Below are 16,920 nucleotides of genomic sequence, written 5' to 3'. Positions count from 1 at the left end.
GCTTATTCGGTGAGAACCAATTGAGAAGCATCAGTGACTTTCACATACAATACGAGGGAATTACAATATTTTGAAAAATATTTTCCCCAAGTTGAACACCACTTGGAAACCCTCACCCTACTTTGATGCATCCTTCATAAAACAAAACAATGGGGAGAAAAAAAAACAAAAAACTGCTTGTTGTAGCTTTTAATTGTGACTCATCACTGCAGAAAAAAAGTCAAGTAAATCCAGTTATGTAATGTTCGGTGTGCAACATTCATGAAAGAGTGGTGATGAGAACTTGTGAATGGCAGAGTGAAAAATGACAATATATCATTGCAGTTCACATTAAAAAAATAAAATAAAAACCTGCCACGACTTTTTGGCAACAACTTGCTACCGAGCAATGTTCTCCAGTCAACATTTTCAAATTCATAATTTTGTGAAGTGTTGATACAGGACCATTATTTACCATCTCCTTGAAATGAAATCAACACGCAAATAAAACAAAACTAGTTAACTTAAGTTACACAATCTCAGAAAAGTCAAAAATCAGCAGTCTAACTAGTAGTATGTTGAACAATTCAACCTTCTCAGAAAAATCTGGTTTTAAAGGGGAAGTCAGCTCCCAAATATGTTCTGTGCAGCCCAACATTGTTCTGGTTAAAGTTTTGTTTGTGGAATATGAATGAAACATTCATTCATCTCTGGGGGCTGCCATTCTGCCCCTGAGATGAACAGGTGAATTTTGCTTCTCACCACTGCAATATTAATCAGAATGTGTCTTTTGACTATTAGGGGCACATACAACATATTATTGGGGTTGACTGTCCCTTTAAAAAGCCTCCAAAGTAAAACCGTTAATGTCGTTAAGGTCAGTAAATCTCACAACTCTTCAGCTCAGTGTATTTTTTTTTTTTTTTCCATTTCAAGCTTTCTTTCACTTGTTTCTTGCATTTTCATGTATGATGAGAAATGGTAATTGTGCCCTGCAAAGCACAATTATCAGAACTTGCGACACATAGGAAAGTAGTAGACAAGTAGTTTGACTTTCTTGTCCAAAATTAGGCATGTTAAAATGTTAAGGATTGGCATTGACCACACTTTCAACGTGGATTTGCTATTATTTTCAAACCAGAATTTGAAAGTCAAGTGTCACAGAACAGTAAGTGAAGTTCTACCGTTTCTTTTGTGTCATAGTTTTCAGTTGCACGTGCAACCACGGCTTGAAGAAACCAAAAAAAAAACCAAAAACAAATTGAGAACCATTTTCCTCACTGGAATTGCAAACACACTAAGCTTGGTTTTGATTAAAGGAAAGTCAATCTTCACATTTATCCAAAAATGCAAATTGTTAAGCAGGGTACACGCACACAGATAATATAGTAGGCTTTTTTTTTTCCTTAATGTATAAATGGCCATGTGCATACCCACATTCATTTTTCTGTTTTTCATTGAATCCACATGATAAACTCTGACCTGATCAGAGATGTAAACGCTTCATGTCAAGTGAGGTTACATTTGAAATGCAAACAATATTTTTTCTCCATGAAAACAAAATCCTGATTGACATTGCTGGCCTCGGGCAGAACCTTCAATATCCAAATTTGGTTGGATCCAGAAAAATTGGCCATTGGTCAATTCCCATGGTTATGTTACTTTTACAAATTGCTGACTTTCTAAGTGCTTGCCGAGTCATCAAATAAGCTTTTTTTTTTTTTGCTTGCTTAAAAATGTTCGTTTTGGATATATGAGGTTTCCCATCGACCGACGGCAGCAATGTGTGCAGACAGCATGTCGAAGGCAAATATTAACAGACTCGGTGAGCTGTATTTCAAAATGCAAAAAATAATGTTGACCGGTCAAAACTAGTCTGCAGGAAAAAAAAAAAGGCATTAGCAGTGGCAGGTGGGCAGTTAAAAGGAGAACGCTGAGTGTTGTGGTTGTCGGTGACTGACGTGAGGTAGACCAGTGATTCCCAAACGCTGTGGCGTGGCAATTTCACTTCATTGATTTGTAAATAATTTACTTCCTACAAATAATGTCGGGGCTGAGCATTTAATCGTTTTAATTGACATTGCACAAAGGCTTCAATTTGGGGGGAAAATAAACCTGTTTCAATTTGGTCGGTCGGCTTACGGACACACGTATAAGTGAAATATAATTATTTATACACAAGTGCTTAGAAGTGATTCTCATTTCCATTATTTGTTTTTTGATGAAACGAGAACATTTGGTGTGATGAAGCCAAATTTGCTGTTGTAATTGGACTAGTGTGATTTTATGCCACAGAGTTCGGTCAATTTGTCAGTAAACGCTTAAAACAGTCACTCAGAATTTATGAAGTAAATATCTCAAATTGAAATATATCAATCGAGTATATTTGACTTACTTATTACTTCACTTGATAATCAAAACCTTTATGTATAATCAATTTTGACCTAAACATAATTGCATATTAAAGGGCAACTGCAATCTTGGTGGGGAATCGCAGTGAGTTGATTTTTCCATTTTGGTGGCGTGCCATGGGATTTTTCTTGCGTTCAAATATGCGCCTAAGGGTCGGGAAACACTGAGGTAGACACGGCCACAGAGGTGGAGGGGTAGCACAAACGACCAAAGCAAGTCAACCTTTTAGATCTCGCCAAAATTGGTGTGGCCCGTCTCCTTGGCGTGCTCGCGTGCTTCCCTCTGTCCCACCAGGCCCGTCTGGCACACCATGCAGCGCAGCGCAAAGCGGTTGACGTCCGTGAACTGCCGCTTGCGGCGAGCCTCGTCGGCCAGCTCCAGGGACTGCGCCAGGATGACGTCGTCGCCGGTGGAGAAGACGGTCTGAGGGGGCGAGCCCGGCGCCTCCCTCTGCAGCGGGTCGTAATGGATGCCGTCGTAGATGAGCAGCACGCGCTTGCGGTAGCCGGCGTCCTCCCCGAAGCGATCCACGCGCACTGTCTGCGTATCCACCACGCAAATTTCGCACTGGTAGAACTTGGACAGGATGGACACCTCGATAGCGCCCCCCCACGTGTCGCCGCGCCGGATCCAGTCACAGTAGTCCTCGTTGCTCTTGCCCAGAACGGCCTCCGAGTACGCCGCCGGGTCGCTGGACACGATCTGGGCGATGAGGCCGCGCATTTCGGGAGCGCACGTCGGGTCGTACACGCCGCCCTCCACCACGTAGTTGACGCTGGTGAACAGGCAGGAGTTGTCGGCCGGCACCACTCGACGCGCCAGCGCCGGCAAGGCGTTCAGACAAGGCGTTTTGGTCACAACGGGATGGGCTCCCAGTTTGGGCTTGTTTTTCTCCTCCTCCACGATCAGCGTGTCGCCTGTCGGGGGAGGGCAAGTACAAGGTGTTAGGCCAGAAGAACCTCCACCGTCTTTCATAAATATAACCCCTTCATTGATTCTAAAACACCGTGCACCATTCAAAAAGTACTTCATTCATAAAGTAACATAAAAACGACCTTGTAGATGCTACTCGGGTCAAATTCTTCACAATGCCAATATTTCTTTCAAATAAAGAAAAACTTCATACCAGACTTGATTGGGTAGTCCTTGAGGTGAGCGTCCCCGTTGCGCAGGTCCAGGCTGGAAGGTGGGTAGCCCACCATGATTTTCTGCAACTCACAGGGGATGCCGGTCAGCTCCTCCACTTTGCTTTTTAACTCTTGCACGCACGACTGATGAGTCAATCCTTGCATCATGTGAGTACCGTTTTTGGTCTTACAGCGAAGACGCAACATCCTGCCTGACAGGAAGAGGACAAATATGGAAAATTGACAACAGCAGCAACAATTCAGACATTCTTATGACACTCCTAAATGACACATAGCCATTTGACTCATGTTTTATGCAATCTCTCTGTTTTTCGGCTTTTTTTTTCCTCGCTGATTGTTTTTCCTCGATTACTGCTTTATTCAATTACTCTTTGATTCCATTACTTTTTCACTCCCCACTTCATCAGATCTATAGCCATTTCACTTTTTCCATTCACAAAATTCACAAAAATGTTCGAAAGCCAAAAATTCACTTTTTCCATTCACTAAATTCACAAAAATGTTCGAAAGCCAAAAATTCTAAATTTTTACATATTTACCTCAAGTTTCCACTTTTTTTTTTTTTTTTAAACCGATTTGTATCCTTCTAACGTGAACATTTTCAGCTCATTCCATGTATAAGATTTCCTGCCATTCAGTCATTTGACATCATTGCATAGTATTCCACAAATCTTCATTCAGTCTATTAGCCTTCACAAGCGATTTCTCTAGTTCTGATTATTATTCTGAACGAAGGGTGGTGGGTGGCTGATGTGTAATTGTATTTCGAGCAAAGCTATACTGGGCTAGCATGCTAACCTGTCCATTAACTTAGCGTTCAGTGCACACTTTCTCTCCGAGCGGCCATCTTCATCCTCGATACAACCGATCACATTTAATGACAGCCGCTACAACTTAATTGGCCAGTGTGAAGCTTTCTTTTTGTTTTTTGTTACCTGTAGCCGCCCGTTTCCAACGCCTCGAACAATGCTTACACAGCTAGGGGGCGGGGCGAGACGTCATACGTAAGACACGTACGCGTGACGTCACGATGCGTTCACTACCGTAAATTCTCTAATAGCTCACAAACGGGCATTCTTACCGTGATATTGGGCAACACGTATGCCCATTAAAAAAAAAAAACACCTCACACGTTTTGTCATGCAGTCAAAGTTGAAGTAAATAAAACTCAGTCACTAGTGCAATAAAAGTGATTTAATTGCCTTTTAAAATATGACCAAAAGACGTGCAAATACAAGTGGGTTCAACAATATAAACGAGATTTTAAAAAAAACATTGTAATACTATACTATTTTAAATGCAATCTCTTTTAGCAATTAAAAAGGCACAAGTATCAGCATCTAGCTGATGGTTTCCACCATTCGGAACTGGAGTCAGGTTGGACAGTTGGTCTGCGTGTGAGCGCCTGTGCATGAGGAACTCCTTGAGAGGTTTTTTTTTTTTTTGGATCAGAAACAACAAATGGCTAAAAGTGCATTGGTACCTGCGGCTCTAAAGATTCAGTTCACTTAAAAGAACTGGAATGCACATCACTAGTTGACAGACTCAAATTACACTGATTTGATGACCTAGTATATACATTAATTCATTTAAGTAATTATATATTATATTGTAAAATATAATATATATATATATATATATATTTAAATTTAAAATATATTTTATTTCTTTGTTACAGTCAATCAATAATGCGAAGAGCTTTGGCGTGCTTCCTTGACAGACTAAACTGCTGCTCGTTCGGTCACGTGACTTTTTAAAACGATACGCGCACCGACACAGGGCTTCGCGCGATGAGCTCAACACATGCGCCGGATCCATCACTATATAATACAGACATGCAGCTAAGAGACACAGCAAATCAGTAAGCCATAATATAATAATAGTCATGTTTCAGAGGAGAAAATATATGCCTTTTTGCAGGGGAGTCAAAGTAGAAAAATAAAGAAAAAAACCTTACTGGTACATATTTTGTGCAAAGATGTTTCTTTATCATCATTCAGAAGCGGACGCAGCCGTTTGTTCCTTCATGGTTGTCAAAATCGATTCCTTCACACAGGGAACCCTGCAAAGAAAATCATTTTTAACTGAAGGTACAATTTTCCACATTTGATGTGAGTGCAATATGATGTAATGACAGGACCAGTCTAATAAAGGGATAAAGAAGACTAGGCTGGCTATTTGTCATCCAACATACTCACAAACAGCCGCTTCCTATGTAAGGCTATAAGGTTTAAAGAAAGAAAGACAGAAGAAGAATAGAAATGTAGAGGCAACAACAAGGCACACATACAAACATGCTTTTTTTTTTTTTATGAATGCAAACATATTTGGTGGCGTTTAGAATAAACATCCATGCAGACAAACAAAAAAAATGTGCCACATCACAAGCTTATGTGAAAAATTTTGCCTGACAGGAGGACAGGGTTCCCCTTACACCAGAAAAATAGTGTGGTCTCGCCGTCTTAGTATTCCATCCTATATTTAAGTGCACTTATCAATCTCTATTCTTTCTTTTCTTAGACAACACAGAGTGAAATATGATGAGGGTGGGGGGATAGTTCTAGATATGCCGACTGGGATGGGGGTGGTGAAGGGTTAGCAACACGGGCGGCGACGGAAGCGACACTGACTTGGCTCGACCGTTCCTCGGGCATCAAAGCCGACGGCGTGGGGGCCAGGGGCAGCCAGGGCTGGTTGCCGGCACTGTACAGCCGAGGACGCTTGACCTGGTCGTGACTGGACAAAGGTGTGTAACTATTCCGCCGGAGTAAGAGGGTCGAGTCCTTGGGGATTTGACCCTGGCACGTGTGGAGGAAAAAGAAAATGTAGAGCTGGGAAGAGGCAGGGGGTGCTGCACAGCTGGGAAACCTCACTGGACACGCTTGAGAATTCATTCCAAGCAAGCACGGCCAGCCATAAGATCAGCTACGTAATCATCGGCTCAAAAAAATGGAACATTCCACAATGAGGAAGGAAAGGAAGCAAAAGAGGTGCAAGTGTCATTAGACTTCAGAATAAAGATGGAAATGTAGGCATTATAGGGTGGTCCTGCGCGGACTGTGAAATTCTTACGGAATTGGGAATGTGCCGTAACCAACACCAGTCCACTAATCAAGTCATGAATACAGTAATGATTTGTATGATACCTTTGAAAGGCATAAATATCAAACAATCCAGTTCATTCATGCCATTGATGAGATCAAAACTTCAAATGTCTGGGACCCCCTGTAATGCAGATTAAGAATGGGCAGAAATAATAATTGGAGGAATTCCGAATGCGTTGGCGTAAACAAACCTGTTGTCTAGCCCAGTGTTCCCCGACCTTAATTGAGGCAAGGCACACATTTTACATTTACATCTCATGGTGGGGCCTCTCTCCCAAATAAGTCACAAAAATTGTGACTACGCTCTCGCCTCAGTTTTCGCACAAATCTAACTTTTATACTTGTGACATACTCACAAGAGGTCTGTCTCGATGGGTGTTCACTGCCTCCACGTTGAGATAAAACATTTCCACTTTACAACCTGGAGGGAGAGAGAGGAAGAAGGAGTTTGTTTATACATGGAAAACTGACTGGAATGTACACATTAGCAGCTTTTTTGTATTTAAACCACAGATGATAGCATTTTTTTTTTAATACTAATGTTTACTATCAACCAAATCTAATAAATGCTCTATACCATATGCCACTGGGGTGAGTTTGAGGACAGTGTGCAGCGGACATTTCATGTAGGGCAGATCTTCTGTGACGAGAAGAAAAGCAGGACATAATCAGCATCACAGTCAACATGTGGCACTGGCATGACTCCTGCGCACACACCTGCACTTTTGTCCAGGAAGTAGGCCAGCAGACAGCGCATGACCGCCTGGTGGCAGACCACCAGCACGTTGCCTTGCCTCTCCAGCTCCATGATAACAGGCTCCAGACGCTGGACCAGATCCTGGTACGACTGAAAGAGCATGCAAGGTCACCTCAATGTGTTTTTTTTTTTTTTTTTAATATGTTTTTTTCAGTCCACACATGCAAAGAGCTCAACTTGCATGTCACATGTGTGGTGTGCGTGTAGTCAGTCACCTCCCCGCCTGGGTAGCGATAGTGATATTTGTCCTGGTCCCTCAATGCAAACTCTTTTGGGAACGCCCTCTGGATCATCTCGTACGTCATTTCCTCACACACGCCCTGAAAAAAAAATAGAATAGAGTTCTCACGTTGGATCTCGTTGCAACTGAGATTATAACGCGACGCCGCTGACCGCGTCGATTTCGTTGAGTATCTTCCACTGTTCGTAAGGGACGGCCAGCTCCTCCGCTGTCTGTATAGTGCGTCTCAACTGGCTTGTCCACACCTTCAAGTCTGATAGCTCATGCTCCTCGATGAACTTGCGCAGTGCACGGGCAAACTTTAAATAAAAAAATCCACATTTTCCACAATTTGAAACAGTTCTGAAGTGTCTACATACATAAGTTTTGGTTTGTGAGCCCAAATGACCTCTTACCTGTTTCCCTCGGGGAGATAGTTCTGAATCCCCTCCAATGCGGCCTTCGAGGTTGTGGTGGCTCTCGGCATGGCGACACAAATAGATGGAGTGTGAGTGCACATGGATGTTCATGAGATAGTAGACGATCTTGCTCTGGATGTAGTCTTGAATCCGGTTCACCATAAAGCGACGCCCCACGTTCATGACTTTAATGAAAGACAGGTCCCTGCAAAGACAGCAGCAGCTCAGTGTCACCCTCTAGTGGCTATCAATGCATTGTAGTTGCACATGCTGCTGCTGCTGTCTTTTCTATAAATCTTACTTGTCATAATCATCAGGATCCAAAGGTTGGTAAGTCACCTTGTAGCATTCAATCCGTTTTAGGAAGTCATCCATGACCCGCTCCCGGTGCCTCTCGGGGTAGTCCGGACTGGACACCTTGACTTCCTGTTAGGGGGGAATTTGTCGGCATGCGAGCTCGCGGCTTATTACATAAGATTACAGCTATAAAGTGTGAATATGAATAGAAGCTTTCCTACCATGATATTCGCAGCAATGACCTCGGGGTCATCACACACGGACTCGACAAAGAACACCTGTCGGCAAGACAAATTTAATGTTAATGCATTTTTTATTTCATGTTAAATTCTTCAGAAAACTTGGTTTAGGTTTACCACTGCAGCTTATTGGTAGATGACACTCACCTTGAAAGAATTCTCCTTCACAAATGCTTGAATGAGGTCTCGGCGCTCTCTTGTTGTGTTGGTTGCGTCGAATACCTGACGAGCAAAAACTCGGATGAGAATTTGCGCTGAGTAAGATATGCTTTTAATGAATGAGAACAATAAAATAAAATGCCAGTGGGACTCACAGCAATCTGACCGCCCTCGTCTGTCAAGTACACCTTCACATCTTGCAGGGCCACAAGAGCACACTGCCTGAAAGACAGACAAAAAGTCAACTCCTATTAATACTGTCTATCCTATCTAAAGCTGTCCCGATTAGATCACATGATTGAGGCCACGAGCTTTCGCGCACATCCAGAGCTCATGATGGCAAAAGCGGCACAGACTGAGATGTGGAAACAATTTCCTACAAGGCCAATAGAGTCAGTGCAAGCTGAAAGTTAGCAAAGGCGCACTGAGGGATAGCCGGACAGCTCGCTAGCAGGTTAGCAAATGTCACACATTTAAATTGACCTTCAATTAGAAAGAGTGTGGAAAGTATTCTCAATATTTTGATCCATGGGGTTTGGAATAAAAAAATAAAAGTGCAAGACTAAATATTGTCCATATTTATTTTAAGCTTCAATGTGAGACAGACTCAGTCCGGCCGCGAGACAGCTGCAGCATTTGCTTTCATATTTGGGTCACGATTTAGCAGTAGGAAAGCCGTCCAGCGTCTGGCATGATGATACTCACGCACATGCCAGGTTCTGGTGACTGGAAGCAAAACTTACTTCCTGATCTTCATGGCCTCCTCGTTGTCGTGGCGGAAGAAGTCGTAGGACTTGTAGGCCCTCACAGCCTCTCGGCGGTACACACCAAGGTTAAACACTGCGGCGACACGTCAGAGGTGTTGTGAGGACGCCTCCGGAGCTAAATTTACCAGCATCACAATAAAACCAGCCCTATTTTTAATCTAATAACACACTGAAAACTTGAGGGTGTCATATAGCGTCCAACATTTCCTCACTAATGTACCACAGCAGCACATCTACAATCACCAACACAAGCTATTGTAGATATCTAATTGAAGACCCACCGCTAGTTAGATAAATAAGGATGCCACTGCTCTTTCAATCATTTTTTTGCTGTTAAAGAAATGGTGAAAACGTAAACACAAGTCCAAGTTGGAACGCCGCCTTGTACAGCCAAAACGACCACTTTACCTTTGGTGGGGACACCAATCCAGTTGAGGTAGCGTGTCAGCTTCTTGGACACGTACGTCTTCCCTCGGGCGGGCAGACCGATCATCACGATCACGGTGGGGGAATTTGTCATGTAGGACGCCCACGCTGCATTGGAGACAGGAACAATGTGAAATTACATGATCAATTGGCATTTTTAATGAATTATAAAACATCTCAAACGACATCATATCAAGCACATCATCAGATAATATTATCTTTGAATGCAATGTGTTTTCCCCTGATTATAATGGTGGTAGTTTGCAGTTATCCACAGTGCCTCTACAAATGATGCTGGGCAGCTCGTCAAACATGTTTAAATGTGTATCTCAAAATAAACATGACGTTTTTTATGCAGCCCTATAAGAAGTGTGTACCTAATGAACTGACTTACAGCATTTCTTCTCGTTCATCCTCTCGTCTGTTTTCTTGGTGTGGGGGCGCCGGTTCGACATGAGCAATTAAGGGATCAATTCTGCACACAAATGATAATGTTATATATTCATGACATATATGTTGCTGAGAGAATCGACACTGAACCGTTCGGACCACGAGAATCGGTTCTGCTGCCACATCATCGGCCCGACCGACCGACGGACGACGAGGCGGGAAACTTAGCAACACACAAGAGTCTGCCGACGTGTCAACAACTTCATCGTTTGCATCATACCTCGTAAATTGTACGTCCGGAACCGGAGCCGCTCGCTGGCGGTGGGTGAGTGCAGGTGTCGGTCGCACCGTCCTTGGGTACGGAGCGAGATAGCCCGGCTGGTGCCCTTCCAAGCCGACTGACGGAGGTGTGTGTCCCTACGTCACACCGACAGTACCGTAAAGATGCCTATAGACGAGACACATATTTTGACAAGGGGATTTTCGATGACGTTCGAATCCAGAGTTTTGTGATTAGATTACGAACGTCCCACCAATTTGAACATTAACATGGGGTCTAAGTATAGGAAAATGAAGGTATACTTGATTGGCGATTCAATTAAAAGTCATTGTACAGACATGTTTAATTAAAAATGTTACCTAAATAAAAATAAACATCACCAGTGGAGTGGAAACATTTTATTGTACTAATCATGATCTAAATAGGGGTAAGACCCCACCCCATTCTAAAAAAAAAAAAAACCTCAGAGGAACTGTTATTGCAAAAAGTGCACAAATGCTTATAATATAAAATCATAAACATGATTGCATCACTTTCTTTAAGACATTTTATCTAGAGTTTCAGGTTCACCCAACCACCCACCATGCATTAACCTTCTTGCTATCTTTGCTACACAAAAGAATGTTCACACGACAGTGTGACCCAGTGCAAGTTTAACATTCAAGAAATAAATCATCAATATACATTTTGAGAATGTTGGGAAATTCCTGTATAAAATCAGTGAGTTTACACGTCATTTTCCATTCTTTTATCCTGTTCAGGGTCACATTGAGTTGAAACCTACCCCATCTGACACATTGGGGAAAAAAGGCAGTCTACGCCCTGGATTGGTCACCCATCTATCAAAAGGCACATATTTTCACTGTCACTGAATAAGAACTGAATCTCCCAACTTGCATAGTGACTTTCATGACAGTGGTTCTTGATGGAAAAGGCAGATAGTGGTCATAGTCTATAAATACATACAGTAAGTGCTGGAACTTGAAATAAATTTAGAAAAATCTAAGAAGCCCACCTGTGTTAAATTACTGGCATTACGTGGCATGTTCTATGCCACAGTTGACTATACAGTATTTCTTTCACTTTCCCAGCTATGTTAAACCACATTCAAGTGGACGCTTCGTAGAATGAGCCGTCATGTGACGGTCAGTAGTTTTGCACGTCTGGTTGGAAGGCGACGGACGGGCAAGAAGTCCTCTTGTCGCGTTCACATCAAGGTTTGATTTTCCACAGCTACAAAAGATAAACACAAGAGATCGAAAGGTCGCATCATAGAAGAAGAGCAAAAAATGGAATTGCATTGTACGGCACTTCAAAGTTATACGCTGACCTGTGTTGAAAAAGTATATTGTAATGGGAGGAAAACCAAAACCAATCCAGGCTCTATTCAAGGGCAACACTCCATTTCAATTCTTTTTAATGATGACTATTATGACTCACTCTGATGTTGAAGCCCAGCAGGTCACTGACCACAGCAGACACAGCCGACAAGATGACCACCCTGGTGATGTTGTAGATGAGCGGGTTGACGGTCAGACCGAGAAGGCGGAACGGCGTGTCCAGCTCCTGGCGGGAGGTCGGGCGTTAAGGACGACTAACACAGCAAGACGGTTACACTAAAGTGCTTGCCTTCATCAGTTTGGTAGCCAGTTTCAAGACGTTGTTCACAATGTTGAGCTCCTCTTTCTTGTTGGGTTTTTTCTCTATTTTCAGATACAGATTGATCTGAAAGGCACACACCTTGGTTGTGACACCTGCTGGATTGTGAATCCATATTTAAACAGAATGTTCATGTGATTTGCAGGTACTCACTTGTTCGGTGAGGAGCACCGAAGAGTTGCTGTACTTGCAGTTGGTCTCGGAACCCAGCGTGGCGAACCGAAGCAGGAAGAGGATCATTGACGAGGCCCACAGCAACAGCTCCCAGTTGGTCAGCGAGTCCAGGAAAGTCTTGTGGCTTTGTAGAAGCTAATTAATAGATAAACGTAAACAAGCAAGCAAATCAATGAATATTTACACGTTGGTGACTTTTTTCCATCACGTGCCACGAAAAAAAAAAAAAGCAGTATATGCAAAAATATGAAAAAGAACAAGTGTCAAGTGCTTCATGCACTTAACAAAACAGTGCATACAAATGACTTAAGTATTATTTTTTTTCTATTTAGACCTTACTCTTTCTTACTCAAGGAGCTATTTGAATGAATATTATGGTACTCTAAAATGACCACTTTGTCAACATACTGCTATTACCTGTGCACAAATGATGAATGAGATGGACAGTGCGAGGAGGAAGATTGTGGACACGATAACGTCGACGGAGCGCTGCGGCCCTCGCCTCTGCAACGAACCAATGAGGCGATGGAAGCGGCGTGACAAACCGGCATCGGTGGTGAATAAGGTAACAGGTCCAGGTTGTGATAGGTCAAGAAAGGTGTGAGGTTACACACCCGTAGGAAGGAGCGCAGGGACAGCCACATCTTGATGTTCTGCACCTTTTTCAGCCGGAAGTGAGGGATCTCCGACTTCTTGGCCCTGCGAGCGGACGTCAGGTGGCTGAAGTGCTTGGCAAATAAAAGTCTCTGTGGAGGAGCCATCATAGACAGTCAATGGATGGAATATTTTGTGTTTTGGAATGAGTTGTTAAGACGTTTTTCAGTCATGAGTTAATAATAGAAGTACATGGCAGTTGTATTAAACAGTAGTGGAACCGAACAGTACTGGCAATGATTCTACCACTAGAGGGAGCCATCATAACACTTTTCTTACACACAACACTGGTCTCCATGATGTCCCTCCCATATTAAAAATGGTAAAGAGATGTATCATTTCAATAATACTGTCAAAATAGCCACTCACCTGCTTATAGGTCCTCTCGGCCACGCACATCATGAAGAAGAAGAGCCCCGTGAGGCAAAACCTGAGCACGGTGGTGATGAAGAAGAAGGCGTATGCGTGAGGGCTCGCCGGGCTAAAGGCAATCTCCAGGAGCTCGGCTGCCGATGGCGAGCTGAGGCTGGACATGTCCAGACGCTGCGCCAGGCGGAAGGCAAAGGGCAGGAGCGCCAGCGTGGCTGTCACTAGCCCGCCGAACACCAGGTAGCCCACACCTTGCTCCGCAAGCTTCACCTTGAGATGAAGAAGATGAGGTATTCGTATATTATAATATTACGATAATATCAATTGGAATGATGTATTCTGTACCCGAGTGAGGATAATCCCGCTGATCTCCAGCACAGACATGTCTGCTTTTTTGCATTCGCCCTGCTCCCATATGATGGCGCTGACTCGGTCCCTGGAAGGATGGCACGCTTGGAGCCAACACAGCTGGTGCTGAAGACGTACCACGTATGGTTATTAAAAAGCCTCATAATTCACACATGACATGGTATTGGGTCTTACCCCCGCGATGCCTTGCTGCAGGCTCTCGTCGTCGCTGCTCAGCGTGGTGGTTTGCTGTAGCGCGAGGCCGCCCGCGAACCTCACGTTGTCCTCACTGTCGCTGCTCCCCGTGGTGGCGGAGTCAGGGTCCTGGAGGAGCTCCTCCCACATGGTGTCATCCGTATCGGAGGCCGGTCGGGAGCCCACGCTGACTCGCAGGCGCTCCACTTCTCGAGGCTTTGCCTTCAAGGTCCCACCTCCTTCCTGCAACAATTGGGCCGAAAAAGAGCATCTTTCAACTCAAAGGTCCAAATTAAGCATTGCATTGATCGACATGCAGTTCTATAATTTTGAAACATTCCAAATCTTTGCGATACACGTATTGCGCAGGCCGATTTGTTTCTGAAACCTGAAGGCTTCAATAGGACAAAAAATGTTTCAAGTGGGGCACAAGAGGGTTCACCTGAGGCCTGACTGCTGCTTTGCTGTTGGACTTCCGAGAGCGCACAGAAGCTGGCGGTGCAGACGGCGGCCAGGAGCTGGCAGGGACCACGTCCACCGGTTGCAAGCCCTCTTCTTCCTCACTTGAGAGCTCGTCTGACGCGCCGAAGCCAGACTTTCTTTTGCTCTGTGACAATATTGATTTAGATTCCATGCACTTAACAAAACCTACTGATGACAATACCATTCTCTTGGGTCGTTGGACTTCCTCAAACTGCGATGAGCGTTGCTGTTCCTTGGCCTCGCTCTCATTCTTCTCATCGGATTTCTTCGAACTCCTGCCCTTTCGAGGCCTGACCGAGACAGAAAAGAAAGCAAGTCTGCTTTAGAACCTAAAGTGGTTGGCTGAAGCCCCGAGTAACTCACCTCCTCCTGCGGGTGGGATTGCTGCCGCTGTTGCCGTTACTGACGACAGGACCGCCCGCTGGCCAGCGGCTGCACTCGGTGGACACAATCTGGCAATGCACGGTGCCCAAGAGCAGCATAAGGCACAAGGGCCCAAACGCCTCACTGGCACTTGCCCCGGGGACCTCCACATAGAGTACCACAGCAGCCACTGCAGAGGAAGAGTGACATGGAAATGATGAAATGGTTATAGGGCAGAATATCAAAATCTACCTCTTTCTCTGGTGCTCAGGTGTGAAGATGAATTACTGAAAAAGCAGCCCTACTCTGTAATCTGTTGTATTTACATAGCTAACCTTGCATAAAGTACAGCAGCAGAATGCATGAGGAGATAGGCTTGGAGGTGACCTGGATCCACCACGGGAAGAAGAAGGGGAACAGCAGCACGCGGACCAAACCCTTCCGAGTCAACGCCGTCCAGGGACTCTGCGGTTTGGCCTTGCTGAACGTCGACCCTGCAAAGGGCGAAGCAAAGCAATGACGGCTCAGAATGCGATACGGTCATTTGGCAACTTGGAGTCTAACCTCGAACTAAGTCAACATCAATGAGGTCTGACTTGATGTGGCCGGTCTTTTTGGGTTTACTATCCAAATCCTAGTGGAGAGAGAACTTGGATTTAGGAAACACCCAGGAATCTCCTTTTGTTTTCCCCCCTTGTCTTACATTTAAATCTGTCTGCTCCAGAGACTTCTCCCAGACTTGTTGATCGTAGGCGCCAATCTGTGGCATCAACAACATTGTATTTTACTGAAGAGAAAAATCATTCAAAACTTTCTTAGCTTCATGATGGCTATTTGGCGCTGGCGGGCAATATATAGCCACTTTTATACATCCACATACGCACCTTCTCTTGATACCAGGATATTCTGGCCATTGTGTTTTGTTGCTGAAAACACTGGTCCCAGAGTCAGCTCATTTCAGAGTACACAGACGAGTTGAGGACAGGAAAACACCACTAAACAAACAGGAGGGGTGACGATGAACTCACTGACCTTAACTGGGAGGCAATTTATTAAGCGATGTGGCAGAGTATGTGGCTGTAAGACTATTATAAGGCTAGGCAACAGGTAACGCGGAAGACAGATCGTGTCGGCTTACCTTATAGGAATGGCAGGGTTGGCACATTTTGGAAGACGCTATGTAATCATTACAAGTTATTCTAATGTTTATTTGCTATTCTAAAGTTTTCTAATCCATATTTCAGTGCTCCAGGGTTGTATTGGGGCGTTGCCTTCAACGGCCCTCGACGCGAACATTAACCAAACTCCTATATGAATGTCTTTAAAAAGTGTTTACAGTTTACTCAGTAGCCATAATGAGTTTATGTCAGGCTTTCCGTAGCACCCATCAGTTTTCACAACAGTGCAAAACTTCCGCTTTTCTTTTCCGGGTTAGTTGTGAAAAAATATAATTCCTAAAGTTTGCTTGTCAGGCGAACTTGCTGCACCTTAAGAGCCACAATGGAAATGTCATCGATGGAATAATGAGAAATAACTCAATATTAGGGTATAACGAGAAAAATTCATTCTCTTGTACGATTCAACACACTTATTAGAATCACGCAGTTTGCAAAGCGAGAAGCACTTATTGCCTCTCAGACAAAGCCGAGGATTTCACACAAAACAGTTTGACCAATCAGAGAGAAGCATGGAACAATACGATTGCGTCTGCTTTACAGAGGGTCCTTGGTTTACGACAGGCCCGACATACGACATTTCGAGTTTCCGGCATTCTTTGTTTAATATTTGATTATTATTTCTGACACAGAAATGTTTTAAAACAGATATTGAACATCAGCGTACTACAGCTTTAGTGCGTTAGTGAAGACCGCACAGCCTCATTTGCCATCTTATCAATTTAAATTTGATTTAAAAGTGCACGTTTTACAATTTGTCTTTTATTTTGTCTTTATGCCATAACTCTGACCAAGAACAATATTTACAACATACATGAGTATAAAATGCTGCAATAAATTCATTGTTTGAGATTGTGGCTTTCCACTTCATAGCTGTCAGTAAAAGTCAGAGACAGATCAGTT

At 43.8% G+C, this 16,920-nt stretch overlaps 3 protein-coding genes across 5 annotated transcripts; all 3 read right to left on the bottom strand.

Moving 5' to 3' along the window:
• Window positions 1-1,147: 1,147 nt before the first annotated feature.
• yod1 (YOD1 deubiquitinase) lies at window positions 1,148-4,464 on the bottom strand. Its single transcript, XM_085923784.1, has 3 exons — window positions 4,338-4,464; window positions 3,518-3,726; window positions 1,148-3,308 (listed from the first exon to the last, which is right to left on the bottom strand). Exons 1-3 carry the CDS (start codon window positions 4,343-4,345, stop codon window positions 2,617-2,619), a joined length of 909 nt encoding a protein of 302 aa, XP_085779910.1. The 5' UTR covers window positions 4,346-4,464; the 3' UTR covers window positions 1,148-2,616.
• On the bottom strand, window positions 3,632-10,739 carry pfkfb2b (6-phosphofructo-2-kinase/fructose-2,6-biphosphatase 2b). 2 transcript variants are annotated; one of them, XM_085923782.1, is made up of 18 exons: window positions 10,598-10,739; window positions 10,322-10,402; window positions 9,910-10,035; window positions 9,478-9,574; window positions 8,890-8,956; window positions 8,723-8,797; window positions 8,558-8,614; window positions 8,341-8,465; window positions 8,037-8,244; window positions 7,794-7,940; window positions 7,616-7,720; window positions 7,361-7,490; window positions 7,221-7,283; window positions 7,000-7,064; window positions 6,835-6,861; window positions 6,170-6,337; window positions 5,497-5,601; window positions 3,632-3,730 (listed from the first exon to the last, which is right to left on the bottom strand). In XM_085923782.1, the coding sequence occupies exons 2-17, from the start codon at window positions 10,380-10,382 to the stop codon at window positions 5,536-5,538; spliced, it is 1,587 nt and encodes a 528-aa protein (XP_085779908.1). In that variant the 5' UTR covers window positions 10,383-10,402; window positions 10,598-10,739; the 3' UTR covers window positions 3,632-3,730; window positions 5,497-5,535. The 2 variants fall into 2 exon arrangements, with proteins under 2 accessions (XP_085779908.1, XP_085779909.1); XM_085923783.1 differs by lacking the exons at window positions 3,632-3,730; window positions 5,497-5,601; window positions 6,170-6,337; window positions 6,835-6,861 and adding an exon at window positions 6,433-6,764.
• Window positions 10,740-10,987: 248 nt separating this feature from the next.
• Window positions 10,988-16,463, bottom strand: phtf1 (putative homeodomain transcription factor 1). Of its 2 annotated transcripts, none has more exons than XM_085923781.1 (17): window positions 15,981-16,463; window positions 15,727-15,837; window positions 15,546-15,602; window positions 15,407-15,476; window positions 15,178-15,336; window positions 14,843-15,032; window positions 14,661-14,769; window positions 14,439-14,603; window positions 13,997-14,239; window positions 13,799-13,927; window positions 13,454-13,723; window positions 13,090-13,176; window positions 12,848-12,934; window positions 12,410-12,565; window positions 12,227-12,322; window positions 12,038-12,163; window positions 10,988-11,830 (listed from the first exon to the last, which is right to left on the bottom strand). In XM_085923781.1, the coding sequence occupies exons 2-17, from the start codon at window positions 15,754-15,756 to the stop codon at window positions 11,810-11,812; spliced, it is 1,995 nt and encodes a 664-aa protein (XP_085779907.1). In that variant the 5' UTR covers window positions 15,757-15,837; window positions 15,981-16,463; the 3' UTR covers window positions 10,988-11,809. The 2 variants fall into 2 exon arrangements, with proteins under 2 accessions (XP_085779907.1, XP_085779906.1); XM_085923780.1 differs by having other exon boundaries at window positions 13,045-13,176; window positions 15,981-16,462.
• Window positions 16,464-16,920: the final 457 nt, after the last annotated feature.

This window comes from Syngnathus leptorhynchus, chromosome 11 (genome assembly GCF_054491065.1).
Source record: "Syngnathus leptorhynchus isolate UIUO chromosome 11, UIUO_Slep, whole genome shotgun sequence".
NCBI lineage: Eukaryota > Metazoa > Chordata > Actinopteri > Syngnathiformes > Syngnathidae > Syngnathus > Syngnathus leptorhynchus.
Note: the sequence above shows the minus strand (reverse complement) of the source record. Positions and strands in the feature narration are given on the sequence as shown.